This window comes from Crocuta crocuta, unplaced genomic scaffold (assembly GCF_008692635.1).
Source record: "Crocuta crocuta isolate KB4526 unplaced genomic scaffold, BGI_CrCroc_1.0 scaffold130, whole genome shotgun sequence".
Taxonomy (NCBI): domain Eukaryota; kingdom Metazoa; phylum Chordata; class Mammalia; order Carnivora; family Hyaenidae; genus Crocuta; species Crocuta crocuta.
Window position 1 is genome coordinate 5,463,579 of NW_027527920.1, and position 26,440 is coordinate 5,490,018.

Below are 26,440 nucleotides of genomic sequence, written 5' to 3' on the forward strand. Positions count from 1 at the left end.
ACACAGAGTATGAAGCAGGCCCTAGGCTCTGAGCTGTCAGCACAGAGCCCGATGCAGGGCTCAAAACCACGAAGTGAGATCATGACTTGAGCTGAAGTTGGATGCTTAACCAACTGAGCCACCCAGGCGCCCCACCCTGCACCTTTTCTGACCACAACACTATGAAACTGGAAGTCAACCACAAGAAGAAATCATAAAAGAAAGAGCACGAATACATAGAGGTTAAATAACATGCTACCATTAAACAATAATGCATCAACCAGGAAATCAAAGAAGAAATTTAAAAGTACATGGAAACAAAGGAAAATGAAAACAGAATGATCTAGAACCATTGGGATGCTGCAAAAGCAGTCATACGAAGAAAGTATATAGCAATACAGGCCTACCTCAAGAAGCAAGAAAAATCTCAAACAAACAAAAAAACACCTAACCTAAACTTGCACCTAAGAAGGTAGAAAAAGATGAAAAAATGAAGCCTAAAACCAGCAGAAGGAAGGAAATAATATAGATTAGACCAGGAATAAATGACCTAGAAACTAAAAACAACAAACAAAGAAACAAAAAACAAAAGAAAAAACACAAAACAATAAAACGGATGGAACTAGGAGCTGGTTCTTTGAAAAAAATTAATGAAATTGATACCCTCCTAGCCAGACTTATCAAAATGAAAAGATGAAGGACCCAAATAAACAAAATCATTAATGAGAGAGAAGAATTAACAACCAACACCACAGAAATACAAATTATAAGAGTGTGTTAGGAAAAGTTATATGCCAACAAATAGAACAACCTAGAAGAAATGGATAGTTTCCTGGAAGTATATAAATTACTAAAACTGAGCAGGAAGAAATAGGAAATTTGAACAGACTGATAACCAGCAAGGAAATTGAATCAGTAATCAAAAACCTGCCAAGAAACAAAAGTTCAGGACTGGATGGCTTCACAGGTAAATTCTATCAATATTTAAAGAAGAGTTAATACCTATTCTCTTCAAACTAAATAGGAAAGTAAGGAAAACTTCCAAATTCACTGTATGAAGCCAGCATTACCCTGATATCAAAACCAGATAAAGACACTACACACAAAAGACCATGTTCTGATGAACATGAATGCGGAAATCCTCAACAAAATACTACCAAACCAAATCCAACAATATATTTAAAAAAATCATTCACCATGATCAAGTGGGATTTATTCCTTGGTTCAACATTCATAGATCAATCAATGTGATACACCACATTAATAAAAGAGAGGATAAGAATCATATGATCCTCTTATAGGTGCAGAAAAAGCATTTAACAAAGAACAACATGCATTCATGATAAAAGCCCTCAACAAAGTATGGATAGAGGGGGCATAACCCAACATAATAAAGGCCACATACGGAAAACAGACAGCTAATATCATCCTCAATGGGGAAAAACTGAGATGTTTTCCTCTACGCTCAGGAACAAGACAGGGATGTCCACCCTCATCACTGTTATTTAACATAGTACTGGAAGTCCGAGCCTCAGCAATCAGACCAGAAAAGAAATAAAAGGCATCCAAATTGGCAAGGAGGAAGTCAAACTTTCCTTATTTGCAGGTGACATGATACTATATATAGAAAACCCAAAGGATTCCACCAAAAAATTGCTAGAGCTGATACACAAATTCAGTAAAGTCGCAGGATATAAAATCAACATATAGAAATCTATTGCTTTTATATACACCAATAATGAAGCAGCAGAAAGAGAAATAAAGGAATCAATTCCATTTACAAGTGCACCAAAGCCAATAAGATACCTAGGAATAGATCTGCCCCAAGAGGTGAAAGACTGTACTCTGAAAACTATAAAACGCTGATGCAAGAAGTTAAAGATGACACAAAGAAGTGAAAAGATATTCCATGCTCATGGATTGCAGGAAGAAATATTGTTAAAATGTCCATGCTACCCAAAGCAATCTACACATTCAATGCAAACCCTATCAAAATACCAGCAGCATTTTCCACAGAGCTAGAACAAACAATCCTAAAATTTTTATGGAGTCACAAAAGATCCAGAATAGCCAAAGCAATGTTGAAAAAGACGAGTAAACCTATAGACATCACAATTTCAGACTTCAAGTTATATTTCAAAGTTGTAGTGATCAAAACAGCATGGCACTGGCACAAAAAAATAGACCCATAGATCAATAAAACAGAATAGAAAGCCCAGAAATGAACCTATAATTATATGGTCAATTAATCTTCAACAAAGCAGGAAAGACTATCCAATCGGAAGAAGACCATCTCTTTAACAAAATGATGTAGGGAAAACTGGACAGCCACATGCAAAAGAATGTTTCTAGAGCATTCTCTTTCACCATACACAAAAATAAAGTCAAAATGGATTAAAGACCTAAATGTGAGCTCTGAAAAGAGAAAAATCCTTGAAGAAAGCACAGGCAATAATTTCTCTCACATCGGCCATAGCAGCTTTTTGCTAGATACGTCTCCTGACACAAGAGAAACAAAAGCAAAAATAAACTACTGGGAATTTATCAAAATAAAAAATCTTCTACGCAGCAAAGGAAACAATCAACAAAATTAAAAGGCAACCAACAGGATGGGAGAAGATATTTGTAAATGACATATCTGAGAAAGGGTTGCCATCCAAAATATATACAGAATTTATAAAATTCAACACCCAAAATCTAATAATCCAATTTTAAAAAATGAGAAGACATAAATAGACATTTTCCCAAAGAAGACATACAAATGGCTAATAGACATATGAAAAGATTCCCAACATCACTAATCACTGGGGAAATGCAAATCAAAACTACACTCTCACCTTACACCTGTCAGAATGGCTAAAATTAACAATGCAGGAAACAACAGGTGTTAGTGCAAATGTGGAGAAACGGGCACCCTCTTGCACTATTGGTGGGAATGCAAACTGGTGCAGCCACTGTTGAAAACAGTATGAAGGTTCCTCAAAAAGTTAAAAATAGAACTATTCTATGATCCAGAAATTTCACTGATAGGTATTTACCCAAAGAATACAAAACTACTAATTCAAAGGGGTACATGCACCCCAATGTCCATAACAGCATTATCAACAATAGCCAAAACATGGAAAGAGCCCAAGTGTCCATTGACTGATGAATGGATAAAGAAGGTGTGATGGGTATACACAATGTAATATTACTCAGCCATAAAAAAGAACGCAACTTTGCCATTTGCAATGACTATGGGTGGAGCTAGAGAATATTATGCTAAGTGAAATAAATCAGTCAGAGAAAGACAAATACCGTATGATTTCACTCAGATGTGGAATTTAAGAAACAAAACGGGTGCCTGGGAGGCTCAGTCATTTAAGTGTCTGACTTTGGCTCAGGTCATGATCTCACAGTTCATGAATCCAAGCCCCACGTCGGGCTCTGTGCTGACAGCTCAGAGCCTGGAGCCTGCTTCAGATTCTGTGTCCCTCTCTCTCTCTGCCCCTCCCCAGCTCACTCTCGCGCGCACGCTCTCTCTCTCTCAAAAATAAATAAACATTAAATTTAAGAACATTTAAAAAGAGGGGCGCCTGGGTGGCTTAGTCGGTTAAGCGTCCGACTTTCGCTTAGGTCATGATCTCGCGGTTTGTGGGTTCGAGCNCTCTCCTAGAAATAAATAAAAATATTTAAAAAAAATTTTTAAAAGAAACAATCATAGGGGAAGGAGAGAGAGGCAAACCAAGAAACAGATTCTTAACGATAGAGAACAAACAGTTACCAGAGAGAGGGGGCTGGGAGGAAGGGTGAAATAGGTGATGGGGATTAAGGCGTGCGCGCGTTGGGATGAGCACCGGGTGATGTACGGAAGTGCTGAATCACTATATTGTGCACCCGAGACTAATATCACACTGTATGTTAACTAACTGGAATTTAAATAAAAGCTTTTTAAAAAGAGAAAGGAAAAGAAAAGGAGCTGAAAGCAGGGACTGGCTGAAAAGGGAAGGGGGAAAGGAGGTTCTAGCAAAAACATCATTTAACTTGCTGTTGACAACCTAGCCAGAGGTCCAGGAAGAAGAGTTGCAGTCCGCCTCTCAGCCGGTGCAGCCTGTACCAAACGTGAAGCCGGGCTGTGTTTGCCCCCCACTCTCCCCTGTATCCTCCACTTCCCTCCCTGTAGGCCCCCAGCTCTAGGCACAGACCCTATCCAGACTCTATTCTCTAAATAGCACTACTGAGGTACGATTACGTGCAATAAACTACAGATATTTCAGATGCGGAATCTGAGGGTTTGACACATGCATATACCCAGAACGCCATCATCACAGCGAACAGCAAGTATACTCATCACCCCACAAAGTGCTCACTGACTTGTGATCCTGAATCAGTGTCAGAAGGACACAGCAACATGGGGGTGGAAACAGCAAGAATCCAGGGACAGGGGTGCCCAGGGGTGTCCAGATCGCATTGTTCCTGAAGGTGGCTTTGCCGTGTTTCTGCCTACCAGCTTCCTTTGGGTGTGTGAAGACTCTGAGCCTGGCTTTTCAACTTCTCCATCAATCTGTGAACACCCTGGTAGCCTAATCAAGCATTGCGGAAGTTATTTATAACATAAAACCTCAAATGATGGGTGAGGGGTGGGGAATCATTGGCCGTAGATCCCGGGACAGAGATTTCTAGGCAAGGGTTGACCCCGGGCCCTTCAAATCTATCAGTTTCTTTCCTTAAACCTCATGAACCAATCTCTGCTAACTTCCACGTTTTCTTCTGCAGCCTCCTCACCTCTCAGCCTACATAAAATTGAAGAGGGTTAGGGCCTTGCTCTGGATTAGGCTTTGGCTTATGGAAATGTTATGGCTGGTTTATCTTTTCTTCAGACCACTAAAACCTTCTCCATATCAGCAACAAGTTTGCTTTGCTTTCTTATCACTCATGTGTTCACTGGAGTAGCGCTTTTAATTTCCTTTAAGAACTTTTCCTTTGCATTCACTACTTGGCTAACTGTGTGGCACAAGAGGCCTAGCTTCTGGCCTATCTCCATCTTCCACATATCTTCCTTACTGAGCTTAATCATTTCTAGCTTTTGATTTAAAATGAGAGATGTGCAGGGCACCTGGGTGGCTCAGTCGGTTGAGAGTCCGACCTCAGCTCAGGTCATGATCTCGTGGTCCATGAGTTCCAGTCCCACGTCGGGCTCTGTGCTGACAGCTCAGAGCCTTGACCTTGCTTCAGATTTTGTGTGTGTGTCTCTCTGCCCCTCCCCTACTCTCTCCCTTTCTCAAAAGTAAATAAAGATGGAAAAAAAGAAGAGATAAATAAAATGAGAGATGTGTGACTCTTACTTTCACGTAAGAGGCCACTGCAGGTTGTTAACTGACCTAATTATGATATTGTTGCATCTCAAGAAATAGGGAAGCCAGAGGAGAGGGAGAGGGTGGGGGAGTGGCCAGTCTGAGGAGGAACAGAGACACATGCACACACGTAGTATTTATTAATTAAGTTTGTCATCTTATATGGGTGTGGTTTGTGGAGTCTCCACAATCATGACGGGAACCTCAAAGATCTCTGATCACAGGTCACCATAAGAGATAGAACAATAACAATGAAAAGCATTCAAGTATTGCAAGAATGACCAAAATGTGACCCAGAGACACAAAGTGAGTGAGTGCCGCTGGGAAAATGGTGCCCCTAGACCTGCTTGATGCAGAGTTGCTGCAAACCTTCAATTTGTAAGAAACAAACAAACAGCAATATTTGCAAAGCATAATTAAGTGAAGTGCAATAAAGTGGGGTGTGCCTGTACTTATGGATCCTCTGAAGCAGGTGGCATGCCAGGGCTCTCAGGGCCACACGTGTAAGCACCGGCATCAGTCGGAGGTGGAGAGAAGATGGGAAGCAGTGGGTAGGAACTTGTTATTTCCGTGGGAAGGAGGGGTGAGGCATGGTGAGCAGGCTCAGGATTGGCTAGTTTGAATACTTTTAGCAGGTGTCTGGTATCTGGCTCCGAGGTGAATAGTTTCCCAGAATGCAAGAGCCCAAAGAGGAGGGGGTTAAGGGTGGGGGCTCCAGAGTGGTTGGTTTGCATTGGAAGGTGCTCTCCCACCAGGGAGAATGTGGCACCTGAATGTGCCCTGGCCCATCTGAAAGGTATACTCACAGGTGAGTTATTTGCTGTCTCTAGGAATTAGCTCACCTGGGGAGGGGCGGTTCTGTTAGGGTCAGCGTGGCCCCAGATGTCAAAGATTCAGTTCAGGAGATGAGAAGACATAGAGGCACCTGGGTGGCTCAGTCGGTTAAGTGTCCAGCTTAGGCTCAGATCATGATCTCACGGTTTGTGGGTTCAAGCCCCATGTTGGGCTCTGTGCTGACAGCTGAGAGCCTGGAGCCCAGCTTGGATTCTGTGTCTCCCTCTCTCTGCCCCTCACCGACTCATGCTCTGTCTCTCTCTCCTTCAAAAATAAATAAACATTAAAAAATATATAAGAAAATACGACATGGGTAATGCATTGATGCATGCCTAGCTTTAATCACACTGGCTAGGCCATGTGCCATACACCCATAGACATTATCTTATGGCTTTCCTAACAGCCCTGTGCAGCTGTTTTGATCATCCCTTTTCACAGATGAAGAAACTGAAGTTCACAGAGATCAAGCCATTTATCCAAGCCACAAGTCAGTAAGGAACACAGCCAGGACCAGAAACTGTTTGACCCCAGATCTCCGTGCTATGTTGTATCATATGCAGGTCCTTGAGTCAGCCTGTCGTTGGTGGGCACCCAGAGGGCCTCTTGTCACAGAAGAGTGGCTTTGTCCTTGGCTTCCCATCGGGCCTCACTGTTTAAGGAGGATTTAACTTTCATCTGAAGTGGCTTCTAGCTTGCACACGCATATCACACCTATGCCTCAGTCCACCCCTTCAGGGGGAGATGCTGCATCCCCCGATCATAAAAGTGTGACATCAGGACATCCGTGAGACCGGGGAGGCTGTTAGGACTGAAAGCCATCACCCAAGAGTCTCAGCTCTCCTTTGTGCATCTGGAAGCCCAGGAGGGGGCTGCAGTTTGAAACAGAGGAGCAGCAAGTGTCAAGGAGGTGAGGACATGTAGGAGGGGAGGAGGCAGGGTCCATATGCGCCTTGAGTAGAGGCAGGTCTGCACCTCAGGCAGGCACTGATGCATTAAGTTGTCTTCAATGCATTTCCAAATCCTTCCCCCACTGTATCCACTTGAGGGAAAGGTCTGTTTTGGGAGCACTTAGGTGGCTCAGTCGGCTAAACATCTGACTGTTGGTCATGATCTCACAGTTCTTGAGTTCGAGCTCTGCATCAGGCTCTGAGCTGACTGTGCAGAGCCTGCCTGGGATTCCCTCTCTCCCTCTCTCTCTGCCCCTCCCCTGCTCATTCTCTCTGTCTCTCTCAAAAATAAACTTAAAAAAACAAACACCTTACCTTTTACAAAAGAAAAGTTCTGTTTTGTATATTCCCCTGGACCTCCTACATGGGCATCATTGGCCAACAGCAAATACCCCTCATAATGGGCTATGTCTTTATTTACTAGGGCTTCTCTTGATGGAGCCTTGCTACCATAGCTAAAACCAACATGGCGCTTCTTCCGTTCCCCGGTGTAGGAGTCTCCCTTCCCAACATGCTCAGGTGGGATGCTGAGGGCCAGCATGGGCTGGCCTGGGCCTGTCTCTTGTCACCACTTGCTTGGATAGGGACAAGAGTCCCCAGGCTCAGGCAAAACCTCTGCTTATACCTGTGTCTATTGAGCAAAATCAATGGAAGAGACTTGGTGACAGATAAGAACTGAAAGACCTCCCCTCTGGCCTCTTGAGCTGTCCCAGACTAGAGTGACCAGGGCTTTCTCAGTTTAGCACTAAAAGTCCTGTGTCCTGCAAACCCCCTGGCCCCAGGCACACTGGGACAGTTTGTCTCCCTGCAGGGACACTGATGGTCCCTGCTCGTCAAGCTCTTTCCCAGGGGTCCTGAGGGTGACCATCAGGGAGCAGACCTGCTGGGGACCTTACTGAGGTGTCCCAGGCACAAGCCCTACTATAGCTCCCTGAGTGTCAGCTTTTGGCTTCAGTAGTAGTTTCAGTCTTTCAGCAGTTTGGATTAGACCCTGCCATCTGAGATCGTGCTGACAGAATGGCATGAGGTCAGGAAGGAAGTCAACTTGAAAGAGGTTCTTTTGAAGGGTGTGATTTTGGCTGGAGACAGGAAATGTGATAGGAGGCCCCCAGAGGTGGGAGGATGCATGTTTTTAATAAAGGAAGACAGAGACAGACTCCCACCCTGGGATACAGATAAGATTAGCAGACAGATTGTGTGCTCAGGCAGTGGTCCCTGCCCAGGACTGCCAAACGAGACTTACCAGCAGGTATGGACACTGCTAGAGTGAGAGTGCCTTAAAGACTCCAGTGGAAAAGTCAAAAGTGGGTGCCAGTTGGTTAAGTGGCCAACTTCAGCTCAAGTCATGATCTCTCAGTTCATGAGTTCAAGCCCCACATCGGGCTCTGTGCTGACAGCACAGAGCCTGGAGCCTGATTCGTATCCTGGTGCCTCCCTCTCTCTCTGCCTCTCCCCGATTTGTGTTCTGTCTCTGTCTCTCAAAAATAAATAAATATTGGGGGGGGGGAAGGGCAACAGACCCAAACAGACATTTTTCCAAAGAAGACATACAAATGGTCAATAGGTATATGAAAAGATGCTCAACACCACTAATCATCAAAGAAATGCAAATCAAAACCACGGTGAACTATCACTTCACCATGGTGGATGTCTATTAAGAAGAAGAAAAGGTAAAACAAATACTGGTAAGGATGTGGAGAAATGGGAAGCCCTATACACTATTGGTAAATGTAAACTGATACAGCTATTATTTAGAAAAAAAAAGTATGGGGCGCCTGGGTGGCTCAGTCAGCTAAGTATCCAACTGCATCTCAGGTCATGATCTCATGGTTTGTGAGTTCAAGCCCCATGTCAGGCTCTATGGTGACAGCTCAGAGCCTGGAGCTTGCTTCACATTCTATGTCTCCCTCTCTCTCTTCCCCTCCCTTGCTCATGCTCTCTCTCTCAAAAATAGATAATAAACATTAAGTTTTTTTTAAAGTATGGAGGTTCCTCAAGAAATCAAAAATAGAACTACCATATGATTTAACAATCCTACTCTGGTTATATATCCAAAGGAAATGAAATCATGATCTTGAAGAGACTTCTATACTTCCACATTCATTGCATTGTTCACTATAGCCAAAGTATGAAACAACCCAACTGTCTGTCAATATGAATAAAGAAAATGTAGGGTGTGTGTGTGTGTGTGTGTGTGTGTGTGTGTGTGTGATGGAATATTATTCAGCCTTAAAAAAGGGAATTGGGGTTCAGTCAGTTGAGCATCTGACTCTTGATTTTGGCTGAGGTCATGATCACAGGGTTGTGGGATCAAGCCCTGCATCGGGCTCCATGCTGAACATGGAGCCTGCTTAAGATTCTATCTCTCTCTCTGTCTCTCTCCATCTCTCCCTTTGCCCCTCTCCCTGCTCATGCCGCCCCTAAAAAACTAAGGAAGCCCTGGCATTTATGACAACATGAATGAATCTTGAGGGTATTATGCTAGTTGAATAAGCTAGACAGAGAATGACATAGATGCCACCTGTTATCTCTTACATGTGTTCTCTAAAAGGAAGAGAGAGAAAAAGAGAGTAGAACGGTGGTTGCCAGAAAAGAGGGGATGGAGGAAATGAGGAGAAGCTGAAAAGGAACAAACTTTCCATTATAAGATGAATAAGGTCTGAGGATCTAATGTATAACATGCTAACTCTAATCAGTAATACTATAGTGTATAATTGAAATTTGTTAAGAAAGTAGATCTTACGTGTTTTCACCAAAACAAAACACGGTAACTAGGCGAGGTGATGGATGTGTTAATTACCTTGATTGGGGGAATCCTTTCACAATGTATACATATATTAAATTATCACATTGTATACTTCAAATATATTACCATTTTATTTTTCAGTTTTACTGTAATAAAGCTGAGACATTTTCAGTAAGAAATATGACAACAGAAATAAGCATAAAATAATTTATAGAAAACAAACTTCCATTTTGTAAAAGAAGCACTAGCAAATCCTTGTAGGAAATATTAGTAAAGCCACTGGTGTGTTTTTTTTCTCCTACAGAACACCCTTCATTGTTTTATATCATGTTTGAATCAGAAATTATCATTTTTATTCATAGCGTCTATTACAAAGCAAAATACAAAGTACAGCCCAATAGTTGTCTACTAAATACTGTTCTTTAAAAAATAACAGATACATATTGTATTAATTTAATGAAACTTACATATGTTAATTTGTGACTTTATTCATTGAGAATGAAAACATAATGTAGATTTTTGTCTATCAAACCTGTGATTACATATTAAAGCTTTCCTAATGCCACATGAAGGCAAACAGGATTGAGCAGGCTGGCAGGAACAAATACTCGACTGAATTCACAAAGATGTGGTAGGCAATGAGGGTCAGATACCACTATCCACACTGAAAATATAGTCTATCAGGCAGAGCACGTGGATAAGAAGATAGAACATTGATGTGCTCTCAGTGGTTAACACAGTGATTGGATGCCCTAGAAAGCAGCAGGTGTTTGTGGTATAGTGGTGTTCAAACTTCGGCATGCATCAGAATCATTTGGAGGGCTCATTACAACAGATTTGCTAAGCTTCATTCCCAGAACCACTGAATTAGAAACTCTGGGTGTGTGGCCCAATAATGTGCCTTCCTAACAAGTTCCTAGGCAATGTTCATGCTGCTGGTTTGAGGAGCACAACCAGTTTGACAACCAGTGATGTCGAGGAAGAGAATACTCATGAAGGCAGGAAGCATCAGGTAAGCCTGTTAGTGCCAACCCAGTGGGCTAAGATCTGGTCAAATTCCAGTTCCTGAACAGGGAGGGATTAGTCTAGAGGTAGTACGAAAGGGATGATAGATTACTAAAGTTGGAATTCAGGTACCAGGTTCTGGTTATTAACCCTGGGGTGTGAGGTGGTGATGAAGTCTCAGAAATAAGGAAGAAATAGGGATCTTAGAACTGGTTCACAAGATCTAGGCTAGTGTAATAGTCAAGGTGAGTTGATGCTACGTCCAAAAGTGTTGAGTTATATTATTCCTGCTTAAAGTCAAAGCTGGCCCTAGGTTCAAGTCTCAATATTGCAGGAAGCACCAAAAAGGATTTTAGTAGAGGGACACCTGGCTGATTTAGGCAGCAGAGCATGCGATTCTTGATCTCAGGTCATGAGTTCAAGCCCCGTGCTGGGTTGAGATTACTTAAAAAAAAAAAAGAATTTAAAAGGGATTTTAGTAGGAATTAATAACAGTTCTAAATCAGGGAGAAGCTGGTTTCAATTTAAAATAATATATCCTACCAAAACATGAATGTGCAAAACAGATAAAGCAGTTTCTGACGATGCTTTAATCCAATTTAAATGTTTTCTCAAAATAGAGTTTCAACCACCTTGTCCGACTATAGAGGAGATATTTGAGTGTTCTCAAATCACGTTGTACTGCATTGGTCCTGTATAATCATACTCTCTAGAGCTGTAAGTAACACAAAACTACTATTCATTAACACCTCCTATGTACTAGACCCTTCATATATACTATCCCTTTTAAACCTTCTAACTCACTCAATCTCAGCAGATATCCTCTATTTCTGCAGGAAGGAAGAGAAAATAAAAAGAGAAGGAGGAGAAGAAGAAGGAGGAGGAGGAGGAGGAGAAGGGGAAGGAGGAGGGGGAGGAGGAAGGGGGGAGGAGGAGGAGAACAAAAACAAAAACAAGAAAAAGAAGAAACAGCAGCAGCGATAATTTGGAATTCCCTCACTTTTTGCTACCAAAGCCTGTCTTTATCTGAATATAAGCCTGTCTTTATCGGAATCCATTTTTTCTCCACCCCAGCCCCACCACTGCAGTAAAGGGAATGCTAATCTTTCCATCCAGAGTAAAAACGCTGTTGGTATTTTAATAGGGTTTACATTAAATGTGTAGGTTGATTTGGGTAGTATGGACATTTTAACAATATTTGTTCTTCCAACCCATGAACATAGAATGTCTTTGCATTTCTTTGTGTCATCCTTAGTTTCTTTCATCAGATTTTACAGTTTTCAGAGTACAAATCTTTCACCTCTTTGGTCAGGTTTGTTCCGAGGTATCTTATCGTTTTGGTGCAATTGCAAATGGGACTGATGCCTTAATTTCTCTTTCTGCTGCTTCATTATTGGTGTATAGAAATGCAACATATTTCTGTGTGTTGATTTGTATCCTGCGACTTTACTGAATTCGTTTGTCAGTTGTAGCAGTTTTTTCAGTGGAGTCTTTTGGGTTTTCTATATATAGTATCATGCCATCTGCAAATAATGAAAGTTTGACTTCTTCCTGGCTGATTTGGGTGACTTTTCTTTTTGTTGTCTGATTGCTGTGTCTAGGACTTCCATTACTATGTTAAATAACAGTGGTGACAGTGGACATCCCCTTGTTGGCCCTGACTGTGGAGGAAAGGGGATACATGCACCTTCATGCTCATAGCAGCATTATCTACAATAGTCAAACTATGAAAACAACCCAAGTGTCCATTGACTGATGAATGGATAAAGAAGTCATGGTGTGTGTGTGTGTGTGTGTGTGTGTGTGTGTGTGTGTACTATATATATAACATTACTCAGCCATAAAAAGAAATGAAATCTTTCCATTTGCAATGCTATGGATGGAGCTGGAGAGTATTGTGGATGGAGCTAAGTGGAAGAAGCCAGTCAGAGAAAGACAAATACCACATGATTTCATTCATATGTGGAATTTAAGAAATAAAACAAATGAGCAAAGGGAGAAGGGGGGCGCAAACCAAGAAATAGACTCTTAACTACAGAGAACAAACTGATACCAGAGGGGAGGTCGTTGGGGGAGGGGTGAAATAGGTGATGGAGACTAAGAAGTGCACTTGTTGTGATGAGCACAAGGTGATGTATGGAAGTGCTGAATCACTATATTGTACACCTGAAACTAATATTACACTGTATGTTAACTAATTGGAATTTAAATGAAAACTTTAAAAAGTAAAGTAAAAATCCTCTACCAGTGTACTGGATCTCATTTGCTCCACCAACCCACCTTGTCTTCAACCTCTTTTCTATTGGCTCCTTCTCATCAGCAGCTAGACATGGTCTAGTGTAGTCTATCTGAAAATACAAAGAAACTAATATCTTCCTTGGGCTTTACTTTCCCCTCCAGCTATCGTCTTTCTCTCTTATTCTAGTTACATATTTCAAGAGTTGTATCTTCTGTTTCTGTGTTCTTATCTTAACTTATTCTTCCAACGTTTCTACCAAAACCATTGTTTAACTTCTTCAGTGGATGATTTCCAATCTTTATCTTGTTTGATTTCTCGGTTACAACAGAGTTAACACTTCCCTCCTTATTTAAACACTTTTCCTTTGCCTTCTAATTACACTTTTCCTGTACACCCCCTGCTTTTCCATTCTTACCTCGTTGCTTTAGGAGCTCCTTTTCCTTATTTGTCACTGTAATTCCTTAAGCCTCAGTTCTAGGCTTTCTTTGTTTCTCTATATTCTCCATGAAGAATCTCTCTACTTCAATGGCTTAGGTTCCCATTTATATGCAGATAGTTACAAAATCCCTATTATGTCTTAAGCTCTAGATCAATGTTTAAATGGGACAGTCTCATAGACACCTTAAATTTAATATATTAACAAATAACATTTCCAAAATCATCCTCCCCACAATCATGCTCACTCTTGTAAATAGACTGTAATGTGTTAATATTTACAGGCCAAATATTGTGCTAGGTGCTGGGATTACAGCAATGAACAAAACTCTCATGGCCCCTCTTCTCCCAGACTTAGTCTAATGAGGAGAGACAAACATTCAACAAAAACATATGGGGGCGCCTGGGCGGCTCAGTCGGTTAAGTGTCCGACTTCGGCTCAGGTCATGATCTCACGGTTCGTGGGCCCGAGCCCCGTGTCAGCCTCTGTGCTAACAGTCAGCTCAGAGCCTGGAGCGTGTTTCCGATTCTCTGTCTCCCTCTCTGACCTTCCCCTGCTCATGCTGTCTCTCTCTTTCTCAGAAGTAAATAAAACATTTAAAAAATTTAAACAACCCCCCCAAAAAACATAAAAATAACTAGAAAATCACAATTGTGACAAATGCTACTGAAGAACAAGATACGCTAACACCCACCTGGTGGTGCAAGTCAGAAACACAGATAATAAATAAATAAAAGTTATTTATTTATCTTGGATATCAAACAATCACCAAGTTTTATTGGTTCTTAGTTCCTAAATATCTCTCAAATTCAACTACTTATTTCCATTTCCTTTGTTACCATCAAAGTGCAGGACATCATTGTCTTTAAAATTACTCTAGGGACACCTCAGTGGCTCAGTCGGTTAAGCATCTGACTTCGGCTCAGGTCATGATCTCTCAGTTCATGGGTTGGAGCCTCACATCCGGCTCTGTGCTGACAGCTCAGAGCCTGGAGCCTGCTTCAGATTCTGGGTCTCTTCCAATCTCTGCCCCTCTCCTGCTTGTGCTCTGCCTCTCTCTCTCTCTCAAAAATAAATAAACATTAAAAAATTTTTTTAAGGGGGCGCCTGGGTGGCTCAGTCGGTTGAGTGTCCGACTTCAGCTCAGGCCATGATCTCACAGTTCGTGGGTTTGAGCCCTGCATCAGGCTCTGTGCTGACAGTTAGCTCAGAGCCTGGAGCCTGTTTCGGATTCTGTGTCTCCCTCTCTCTCTGACCCTACCCTGCTCATGCTGTCTCTCTCTCTCTCTCTCTCTCTCAGAAATAAATAAAAATTAAAAACATTTTTTAAAGAAAAAAAATAAAAGAAAATTACTCTAGCAGTCTCCTAACTGGCCTCTACTTCCAGTCTTGTTCCCTCTTATCCTTTATCTACACTGCAGCCAACTAGAATGACTTGTTAAAAATGCTTAAAATATTTCAAACATTTTCACTGTCTTTAGGATAAAGTACAAACTCCTAAAAACAACTAAAAATCCTGGACATTATATGTAAAATAAACATAAGAAAACTTATGTGGAAAAAGAAAAAAGGTGGTAAAAAGCAGGTATACTAGCAAGACAACTCTGAATCCAAGAAATAAGATGGTGGGGCATACTCCACCAGACGTTTTTCCCTTTGTATATCCCAGACTTCAAGCTAAACAAGCTGACAACCCAGAAACATGTGTAGGCACTGAAATAAAAAACCCAACAGAAGCCATTATCTCTAGCCAAAGGATTGGAAAGGGCCATGCTAGCAACACACAAAACTTTTAGGCAGTAATCATCCTATTCCAGCCAAACATGATGGAAAAGCTGTGACCTCCAACCCAATCCCCATCCCCACCAGCAAAAGCTAAATAGGAACCCTTCCCTCACCAGGGTAGTAGCACAGAAAGCTGGGCAGGAAACCAGGACTTTTATCCCCAATAGGTGTACTTAATCTCCCACTTCATGTTAGCGAAGAGTAGTATGTGGATAGGCTGAACTTCAACCCTCATCCGGTAGTAATGAGTCATCCCTCCTGCTCTCCACTAGAATGTGTCAGAGGAGGCCTACCTAACAGAGAGTCAGGACTCTCACCACTACCCAGAAGATACATCAATAGATGTCAACACCAAGATAACAGTAATATTAGCATTGTATGACAAAGATGTTAAAGCAGCCATCATAAAAATGTTTCAATGAACATTACAAACATGCTTGATATAAATGAAAAGGGTATAAAATCCCCCCCAAAGAAATAGAGTCCTAGCAAAGAATTAGAAGATATAAAGTGGAAGTTTTAGAATTGAAAAATAAAATTACCGAAACAACAGGCTTAGTGGATGTGCTCAACAGAAGAACAGAGGGAATAGAGGAAATAATAACTAAACTTAAAGACAGAATTAACAGAAAATACCCAATCTAAACAATAAAGAGAAAATAGACTGAAAAATAAATTGTCAGAGCTCCAGAGATACATGGGACTATAATAAAAGATCTAGTAGTCAAATCCCTGGAGCCCCAGAAGGAAAGAAGAAGATGGGGTTGAAAAAGTACTCAAAGAAACAATATTAAAACTTTTCCAAATTTGGCAAAAAACATAAACATATAAACTGAAGAACCTGAACAAATTCCAAATAGGATAAATCCAAATTAATCTACACCAAGACATATTATAGTTAAATATCTGAAAATTGGGGCATCTGGGTGGCTCAGTTGGTTGAGCATCCAACTGTTAATTTCATGGTCCCAGGGCTGTGGGAATCAAGCCCCACATTGCACTCTGCACTGAGTACAGAGCTTGCTTAAGATTCTCTCCCTCTCTCTCTTCCTCTGTCCCTCTCCCCTGCTCATTCTGTCTTAAATAAACAAACAAACAAATAAATAAATGAACGAATGAATGAATGAATAAATAAATATCTGAAACTTAATGTCAAAGAAAAACAGAAAAATCCTCAAAAGCAGTGAGAGAGAAATGACATTTTACCAATAAGAAAAACAATGAAAATGACAATGGGTTTCTCACCAAAACCCATAGAGGCAGGGATTAGTACAACCCTTTTAAAGTGATGAAAAGAAAGAACTATCAACCAAAAGCCTAAATCCAGTAAAAATGTCTTTCAGGCATGATGGGAAAATGAAGATATTTGAGACAAGGAAAAACTGAGGGTTCATTGGAGAATTCTACAAAATGTTGAAAGAAGTATCAAAACCAATTTACACAATCTTTTCCAGAAAACAGAAGAGAGAGGAACACTTCCCAATTCTTTCAATGATGCTATTATTCTGATACCAAAATTAGAAAAGGAAGTATGCAAAAGGAAAACTACAGACCAATATTGCTCATTAATATAGGTGCAAAAATCCTTGATAAATGATAGCATATGGAATTAAGCAATATATATGACAGAATTAAACACCATGACTATTCCTAGGACTGTCATAACAAAGTAGCATAAACTAGGGGCGCCTGGGTGGCTCAGTCAGTTGAGTGTCCAACTCTAGTTCAGGTCATGATCTTATGGTTCCTGAGTTTGAGCCTCACATCAAGCTCTGTGTTGACAGCTTGGAGCCTGAAGCCTGCTTCAAATTCTGTGTCTCCCTCTGTCTCTGCCACCCCCCACCCCCACCACTTTCACTCTGTCTCTCTTGCTTTCAAAAATAAATATTTTTTTTAAAAAAGTACTACAAAGTAGATGGCTTTAACCAACAGAAATTTACTCTCTCATGGTTTTGGGGGTGAGCATTCCAGAATCAAGGTGTCAGCAAGGCCATTCTCCCTCTGATACTCTGGGCAGAATCTTGTCTTTCCTCTTCCCTGCTTTTGGTGATGGCCATTGATCCTTGCCCTTCCAATCTATGTCTCTGTCATCACACAGTGTTCTCTCTGTCTCAGTCTTCATGTGGCTTTTTAATCTTCTTATGAGGACACCAGTCATACTCAATAAGAGACCTTGCATTTGGAAATTGTTTCTTAGACATGACATGAAAGCACAAGTAGCAAAAGGAAATATATATTCCACTATGTTGAAATTAAAAACTTTTGTGCTTGCTTTCTCCTCTATGATTTTGATGGCTTCCCATCTTACGTTTAGTTCTTTCATCCATTTTGAGTTTATTTTTGTGTATGGTGTAAGAAAGTGGTCTACGTTTATTTTTCTGCATGTCACTGAGTCCAGATGTCCATGGACAGCTGAAAGGATAAAGAAGATGTGGTAGATAGATATATACAATGGAGTATTACTTGTCAATCAAAATGAATGAAATCTTGCCATTTGCAGAACGTAGATGGAACTAGAGCATATCATGCTGAGCGAAATAAGTCAGAGGAAGACAAATATCATATGACTTCACTCATATGTGGAACTTAAGATACAAAACAGATGAACATAAAGGAGCGGAAGCAAAAATAATATAAAAACAGGAAGGGGACAAAAACATAAGAGACTTTTAAATACAGAGAACAAACTGAAGGTTGCTGGAGGGGCTGTGGTGGGGGTGGAGTGGGCTAAGTGGGTGATGCGCATTAAGGAGGACACTTGTTGGGATGAGCACTGGGTGTTATACATAGGAGGTGAATCACTGGAATCTACTCCTGAAAATATTATTGTACTATATGCTAAATTGGATGTAAATTAAAAATAAACATTTCAAAAAATAAAAACCCTTGTGCTGAAAATAGTACCATTAAGAAAATGAAAAGACAACTGACCGAATGGGGGAATTTTTTTTTCAAATTTATATATATAATAAGAGGTCAGTATCCAGAATATATATAAAGAATTACAACTCGATAATAAAAAGGACAACTCCATTAAGGAATGGCAAAGGATCCAGATAGACTCTTCTCCAAAGATGATGTACAAATAGCCAATAGGCACAGGAGAGGTGTGCAACAGCATTGGCCATCAGAGAAATACAGGTGAAAACCACAATGAGACACCACTTCACTCCCACAAGTTTGGGTATAATGATAATAATTTAAAAAGACATTGGTAAGTGTTGGAGAGGATGTGGAGAAAGTGAAATCCTCATGCATTCTAGGGGGGATGTAAAAAGTGGTTCAGCCCCCTTCAAAAACAGTTTGGCAGTCTCCCAAAGTTACACATACAGTTAACCATATGACCCAGCAATTCCGCTCCTAGGTATACACTCCAGAGAATTTAAAGCTTATGTGCACACAAAAGCATGTCCATCTGTAGCAGCACTATTCCTAATAATTAGCCAAAAAGTGGAAACAACCTGAAGTCCATCAACTCATCAACTGAGAAATGTGTAAACAAAATGCAATGTTTAGATAACATTCCACTATGTAAGTAATAACGTGCTAATACAAGCTCGAATATGGGTAAACTTTGAAAACATTGTTAACTGAAAGAAGCCAATTGCAAAAGAACACACGCTGTATGATTATTTCATATGAAGTGTCTAGAATAACCAAATCCATAGAGATAAAACATGGTTATTGGGCTGGGGGAAAGAGGAATGGGGAGATGACTGTTCATGGATATGGGGGTTTCTCATGGGGGTGTTGGAACATTCTGGAATTAGATAGTTATGATGGTTGTAAAATTTTATAAATATACTAAAACTATTGAATTGTACACTCTAAAATAAATGTTAAATAAAAGTGAGGACACCAAATGCTGGTGAAGTTTCAGAGAAACTCATACATTGCTGGTGGTTTTATGAAATGGCACAGCCACTCTGGGAAATGGTGGGCAGTTTCTCAGAAAACTGAATATGTAACTACCACATATCACAGCGATCTCACTCCTGGGCATTTATCCCAGAGAAATGAAAACTTATGTTCACACAAAAACCTGTTAATGAATGTTTATATGAGTTTTGTGATAGCCCAAACCTGGAAATAACCCAGAGGCTGTTAAACAGGTGAATGGGTAAGCAAACTGTGCGGATGACTCAAGTAAAAGGGAAGGGATTGATGAGTGCAACAACCCTGATAAATCTCCAGAGAATTACGCCGAGTGAAAAAAGGCAATCTCCAAAGATTACATCCCGTATGATTCTACTTATGTAACGTTATTGAAATGACAAAGTTGTGGAAATGGAGCAGATAATGGTGGTTACCAGTGGTGAGGGAGCTGTGAAAGCAGGAGGAAAGTTGGCATAGCTATGAAAGGGCAACGTAAGGGATCCTTGTGGTAGGATTAATGTTCTGTATCTTATCCCAACATACTTATCTTGGTTGTGATATTTTACTACAGTGTTAAAAGATAGTACCATCGGATGGAATGAGTAAAGAGCTCATTAACTAGATCTCTTCATATCATTTCTTACAACTGCATGTTTATAGTTATCAAAAAAGAAAATGTTTAATTAAAAAATAATAGGTCACAACAATGAGAGCACGACACACCTGTTAGAATGGTGAAAATCCAGAACACAACTCCCCAGTGCTGGTGAGGGTGTGGAGCCACAGGAACGCTCATGTATTGCCGGTGGGAGTGAAAAATGGTACAGTACAGCCTCTTTGGAAGACAGTTTCATGGTTTCCACAGAACTAAAAATGCTCTTATCATACAACCCCACAATTGTGCTCCGTGGTATTTACTCAAAGGAATCGAAAACTTATGTCCTTACAAATACCTGCTTATGGTTATTTATAGAAGCTTTATTCATAATTGCCAAAACTTGGAAGCGACCAAAATGTCCTTTATTGATAAATGGATAAATAGGCTGTGAATATTCAGACGATGGAATATTATTCAGAGAGCTATTAAGCCATGAAAAGACACAGAGAAACCTTAAATGTGTATTATTGACAGAAGCCAATCTGAAAAAGCTGCATACTATAGGATTCCAACTATATGACGTTCTAGAAAAGGCAGAACTATGGGAACAGTAAAAAAGATCAGTGGTTGTTGGGGTTTGATGGGAGGGAGGGATAAATAGGTGGAGCACAGAGGATTTCTAGGGCAGTGAAACTACCCTTTATGACACTATAATGGTGGAAACATGTCACTGTACATTTGGCCAAACCTACAGAATGTACACCACCAAGAGTGAACCCTAATATAAAGTACAGACTTTGAGCTATAAGGATTTAACAAGGTAGGTTTAGCAATTATAACAAATATGCCACTTCAGGGGTGGGGGGATGTTGATAATGGGAGAAGCTATACATATGTGAGTATATATGGGAAATCCCTGCACTTTCTGCTTTATTTGCCTAAAAGTGCTCTAAAAAAACAAAGTTCATTTTTTAAAAAGTAAAACTACTAAACACTAGAATAAAAAAGAGGTATTTTGTAAAATCTCAGAGTGGGAAAGGTAAGACACAAAACATAAAGGAAAAAATGTATAAATTTGATTTATACATGTTTTCAATTTATACATGGAAATATCAAAATACAAATAGTAAACTAGACAAAATAGTTGTAAAAATAGGACACAAAATTCCAACTCCTTTGTTACACATAAAGGTTGTATGTATCACTAAGGAAAAGGAAACCAGCAGAGAGAAATAAACACGAGCAAGCCATTTTCAGAAATAATTTTTTTTAAATGTCCAATCTCACTCATAACTGAAGAAATATATGTTAAAGCAACAACTAGGTAACACTTTTCATCTATCAGACTGGTCAAAATATAAAAGGTTGCTAACTTTGGCATTTTCAAAGGTATATAAACAAAAACTTGGCACAATTGAAATTTGTGTCTACTTAAAAACCTGCACACAGGTGTTTATAGCAGTTTTATTCATAATTGCCAAAACTGGGAAGTAACCAAGATGTCTTTCCATAGATGAATGTACAAACCGTGGTACATCCATTCAGTGGAATACCAGCAGTAAAAGAAATGAGCTGTCAAGCCACAAAAAGACATGGAGGGATTTTAAATGCATATTGCTGGGGCACCTGGGTGGCTTAGTTGGTTAAGCGTCCGACTTTCACTTAGGTCATGATCTCACGGTTCATGGGTTCAAGCCCGGCGTCAGGCTCTGTGCTGACTACCAGCTCAGAGCCTGGAGCCTATTTCAGAGTCTGTATCTCCCTCTCTCTCTGACCCTCCCCTGCTCAAGCTGTCTCTCTCTCTCTCTCTCCTAGAAATAAATTTTAAAAAATATTTTAAAAAAATGCATATTGTTAAGTGAAGCCAATCTTAAAAGGCTATACTTTCTATGATTCTAACTACATGGCATTCCAGAAAAGGCAAACATAGAGAGAGAGTAAAAATATCAGTTTGCCAGAGTTTGGAGGGATGGGGGAGGAAGAGAGAGGGATGAATAGGTGAAACACAGGGCATTTTTAGGGCAAACTATTGTGTATGATACTATAATGGTGGGTACATGTTATTATACATTTGTCAAAACCCATAGAATGTACAACACAAAGAGTGAATCTTAATGTAAACTATGGACCTTCGGTTAATAATAATGTATCAGTATTTGTTCATCAGTTATAGAAAATGTACCACACTAAATATAAGATGTAAATAATACAAGAGACTATGATAGACTAGAGAGAGGTATGTAGGAACTCTGTATTTTCTCACCAATTTCTCTATAAGGCTACAATTCCTCCAAAAGAATAAAGATCTAAATAAATAAAAAATGTTTTTGTTTTTTTTTATTTTTGAGAGAGACAGAAAGAGACAGAGCACCAGCAAGGGAGGAGCAGAGAAGGAGGGAGACACAGAATCCAAAGCAGGTTCCAGGCTCTGAGCTGTCAGCACAGAGCCCGATGTGGGGCTCAAACCCACCAACCAGGAGACCATGACCTGAGCCGAAGTCAGATGCTCAACTGACTGAGCCAGTCCAGGTGCCCCAAAAAAGATCTAGTTTTTAAAAATAGGTCACTATTGGAGGATTCTATGAACTAAATTATTTTGAAAACTGTTAAACAAAGAAAGATTTTACGTCTTTCCAATATATCCCAGACCCCTCAGGAACCAAATAATAGAGAGGAAGTTTCTCATTACAGACATATTCCAGCTAATACGGAAGGAATAATATGTCAATTTTGCAACACCTGATCAATAATCTATCTAGGTAATGATCAATAAAAGCTGCTCTATAAATACAAAAGTAAACACAACCAGATGGAAGAATACTACACAATCTTGACCAAAAAAAGAGATACACTTGAGTCTGATAAAGTCTGATAGACCCAACTATCAATTTACAGAAAAACCAAAGACAGGAAAACATACTAAATGGCATTATGAGGATACAGTCAGTAAAATCCATAGGTGTAAAACCTATGGTCAAATGACTATTTTCTTTGACTTATTAAGTTTCAAGGGGGAAAAAAAGAGGTGGAAGAAACTCTTTAGATTAAAAGACTTACGAGTCAAATCAACAAATCTCAATGTGTGAACTTTATTTGGATCTTGATCCATACAAACTCTAAATTATAAACTTATTAGACAGTTTAAAATTTGAACATTGACTGGATATTTGATGATACTAAATAATTATTAAATGTGTATGTGTGATGAAATTGTGGTAGTTTATTTTAAAAAACTTAAAGAGCTTCATGATGTCATGTTTACAAATGAAATTAAAAAGTATCTGGGATTTAATTTAACATAAAATAGGGAAGAGGAGAAAGGGTCTGTCTGGGTGAAACAGGACTGGTCATTAGCAGATCATTGCAGAAACTGGATGATAGGTACACAGGCTTCTGACGTTAATCTGTTGACTTTTTCACATGTTTGAAATCTTCCACAGTAAAATTATTTTTAAAAATAAGCAACACACACACAAAATAAAACAACAACAATAAACAGTAATGAGGATTATTGTGAAACAAAACCCATGTGATCTTTTTTATATATAGCTAAGCGGGTAGGAATTTTTTCTGATCCCTGCTTCTCTCTCAGTCTCTATGTCCATGCAGTTACCAAACACTGTTGATTCCTACCTCTAAATTAACACTTCTTTCAAACTAGTCCAGGCTAAATATGGCCTTTGCAGAGTCCACTTCTACTTCTGTCTACCTTAAAAACTGCGGTCAGATCGGGTTTTTTTAAAAAAAAAACAACACTAATTTGATCATACCATCCTTTGCTTCAAGTCCACAAACGCTTCTCACTGATCATAGGATAAGAGCTGATATTGTCAATACACACTTTAAAGCCTGGCAGGATCTACTCCAACCCTGGGTACCTGACCAGCTCCATCTTGAGAGGTTCTGCCTTACCTGTCTACATTCCAGCTACTTTCTGAACTTGCCATACTCATTCCCAACTCGGAGCATCACACCTGCTGTTCCCTCTGCTTGGAATGTCTCCTTCTCCCTACACACACCCTTACCCTTCAGATCGCACCTTAAATGCCACTTTCTCAGGGTAGCTTTCCCATTATTTTGGTCGAGGTGAGGCCAAATTTCTCACAGATGCTTAACAATTTGTTACATCTGAAATTTAAAAAGTACTGAAATCATTTATTTAATGTCTGTCTTTCCTGCTGTAGTACAATCTCAAAGAGAGAAGGAAACAGGTCTTACTATGTCCCCAAAGCCTAGCGTTTTGTCTTGCACATAGTACAAGGTCAATAAATCTCTACTAAGCTACAAACTACTGGCTCGGTGAATGAATACATGAACGAATTTAAATATAATACCAATCAACTAATGAAAGAGAATTACCTGCACCATAATCATGATATTCCACAGTTAACCTCAATCGTGTTAGTCATACTCCTAACAAAAGATTTGCAAAGCTTCACTATAAATGTATAGAAATAAACAACAGGAGGAAGTAAGTGAGAATGACTACATTATAAACCCAAATTACAGTCACTTGCTGATATTCCAGAAATCCTTAACAACAAAGAAACAGGGATGTATCTTCATATACCATCCATGTTTCAAAGGAGGCAGATATATGTACAAATAAAAGCTCTGACTCAAATTCCAACTTTGCTCTTCAGACAGAAAACTCAGATCCTCTGAAAGAGTAATAAAGACCATATATACTAAAATTTTACATTTATATTCAATTATTTAAAACAGGTTACATATAGATTGCACAGTCTCTTGACTCATTATATTAAATGAGTGAATTTAACTAACCTATTCAAGTAAAATCAAAACATAAACATTTTAAAGATTAGATCTTCATAATTTTAAAAGTTGATTAATGAGAAAAAAACTACAAATATCCTGAATGAAAATTTTATTTTAAATTATTAGGCTTTAGTGCATATGAGCATTTTTTAGAACATACGACATGTAGAGATGTTGGAACATTGAACTACAGTAGAAAATATTTTTATACAACTTGTGAATCACTAATGTGCTTTTTTTTTCCTGTAAAGTGAATGCATAGTTTGTTTCAATCAAGCTTTGTTATGGAATATCAAGTAGGTGCAACATTTTTATATTATTGTTTAATAACTTCCTAACAAGGTTTTGAGTTTCTAGTCGACTGACACATAATATTTTTTTCAACGTATTGAAGACTGTAGTAGCTTTTTCTCTCATCTGTGGTGGAACATATTTAATATCCAAATATTCAGATAATTTAGACCTAGAATTGTACAGCATGTTAATGACAGTTTCAATGTCATCAATTCCACTACTGCTTTGTCTGAGTGGTAAGAACTGGGAACTATACATTTTTTGTAATTTATGTTCTGCTGCTTCTGCTAAAGCAAGGCTTCTCTTTAGGTGCTCCCTAGAGGCTTGAATGTCCTCCCTATATTCTGGTCTGAGGCTCTCAGCAAGAGGTGCCTGTCGCACCAGTGAGCGGATATCTGAAATTTCTTTCAAAATGTCATCATTACTCAAAATCTGCGGGTGTCTTCCAGATGTTATTGCTTCAGGGTTTCCCACCGCATACTCGCCTGAGAGCTGAGGGACATCTTCTAGTTCTGTGTCAGTGCTCACACTGAGACACGTGACGTTTGGGCTTGGGGATGGTTTCGTAACATTTGGCAATTCCTTTGGTGCCTCAGTAGGTTTTACTTCTGAATCTGGCTCCGGCTCTGGGTCTTTTATAATATAAGGTTCGTCGGCATGTAAAACAACAGAAACATTATTTGGTTTAATCGACCAGAATGCTGTACTTTGAGTAGATTTTTTATGCCTTACTTCCAGTGTGAAGCCTCCAGTAGGGGAAGCTGTGGTCTCTTCACTGACAGGATTGACTAAAACATTATTTTCAGCTGAAGTGTCTTCATGTGTAATTATCTCCTTAAGTCTTGATACCTTTGGTTCTGTAGAATGAGCATTATTTGGAGACTTTGATTTTTTCTCATGACCAGGGTCCCTAGTAGGAACACTTAGTATTAGGTTTTGTAAAACTTCTACATAATGATTTAAGTTTTGTTCTTCGTCAGGCGTCACAGTTATACCTTAAGGGGAAAAAAATCAAACAGTCAGGAACACTTAATATTATATATTGACATACTGACAGAAGCTACTGGCCTGAATTTACTTCATATGTTATCACTTAAAAGTTGAGATAAAGAACCAGGAAAGAAAGCATCTTTGACTCAGTCAACTCTCACTTATATAAACAAAATTATTTTTTCAGATTCTTACCAAAACAGATGAACAAGGTTAATGTAAAAGTGGCATATTAACACAATCCTCTGTATATTTTTGCTTCTACTCTCCCATATAACTTATGATTCTTAAGTTTCTTAAGATTCTTAAGGCAGCTTATTAAAACAAAATTCTTGATTATAATCTCCAACACAGTGGTGTGCTGGATTGGCTCAAACTGGCTCACTAGAACCAATTATTAAATGTTTAGGAATTTTGTAAGCCGAGTGTTAAACATAGACGTTCTTAAAAATTATTTTCATTTGCAATGAAATAAATTGTATCAGAAATAAAGGTAAGAAATATTCAAAATTCATCACTTCGTATTTTTATGTCATTTTACTATAATCCATGGTCCTGAGGTTATTTACATCTAGTGTAGTTGTATGGTAGAAATGCTT

General features: G+C 39.4%; 1 protein-coding gene and 1 long non-coding RNA gene across 3 annotated transcripts in view; one reads left to right on the forward strand and one right to left on the reverse strand.

Annotated features, from left to right (window-relative positions):
• The first annotated feature begins 20,534 nt into the window (after positions 1-20,534).
• Positions 20,535-26,440, forward strand: part of LOC144217036 (uncharacterized) — a 36,449-nt gene continuing 30,543 nt past the window's right edge. The window contains exon 1 of one of the 2 annotated variants that reach the window (XR_013330822.1): positions 20,535-20,598. This is a non-coding gene — a long non-coding RNA (uncharacterized LOC144217036). The remainder of the gene's footprint in view (positions 20,599-26,440) is intronic. The other variant, XR_013330827.1, reaches the window with a different exon arrangement.
• Positions 24,659-26,440, reverse strand: part of SPESP1 (sperm equatorial segment protein 1) — a 35,871-nt gene continuing 34,089 nt past the window's right edge. Inside the window, exon 2 of the mRNA XM_077746496.1 lies at positions 24,659-25,846. Within this exon, the coding sequence (XP_077602622.1) occupies positions 24,840-25,846 (1,007 nt within the window). The 3' untranslated portion in view covers positions 24,659-24,839. The remainder of the gene's footprint in view (positions 25,847-26,440) is intronic.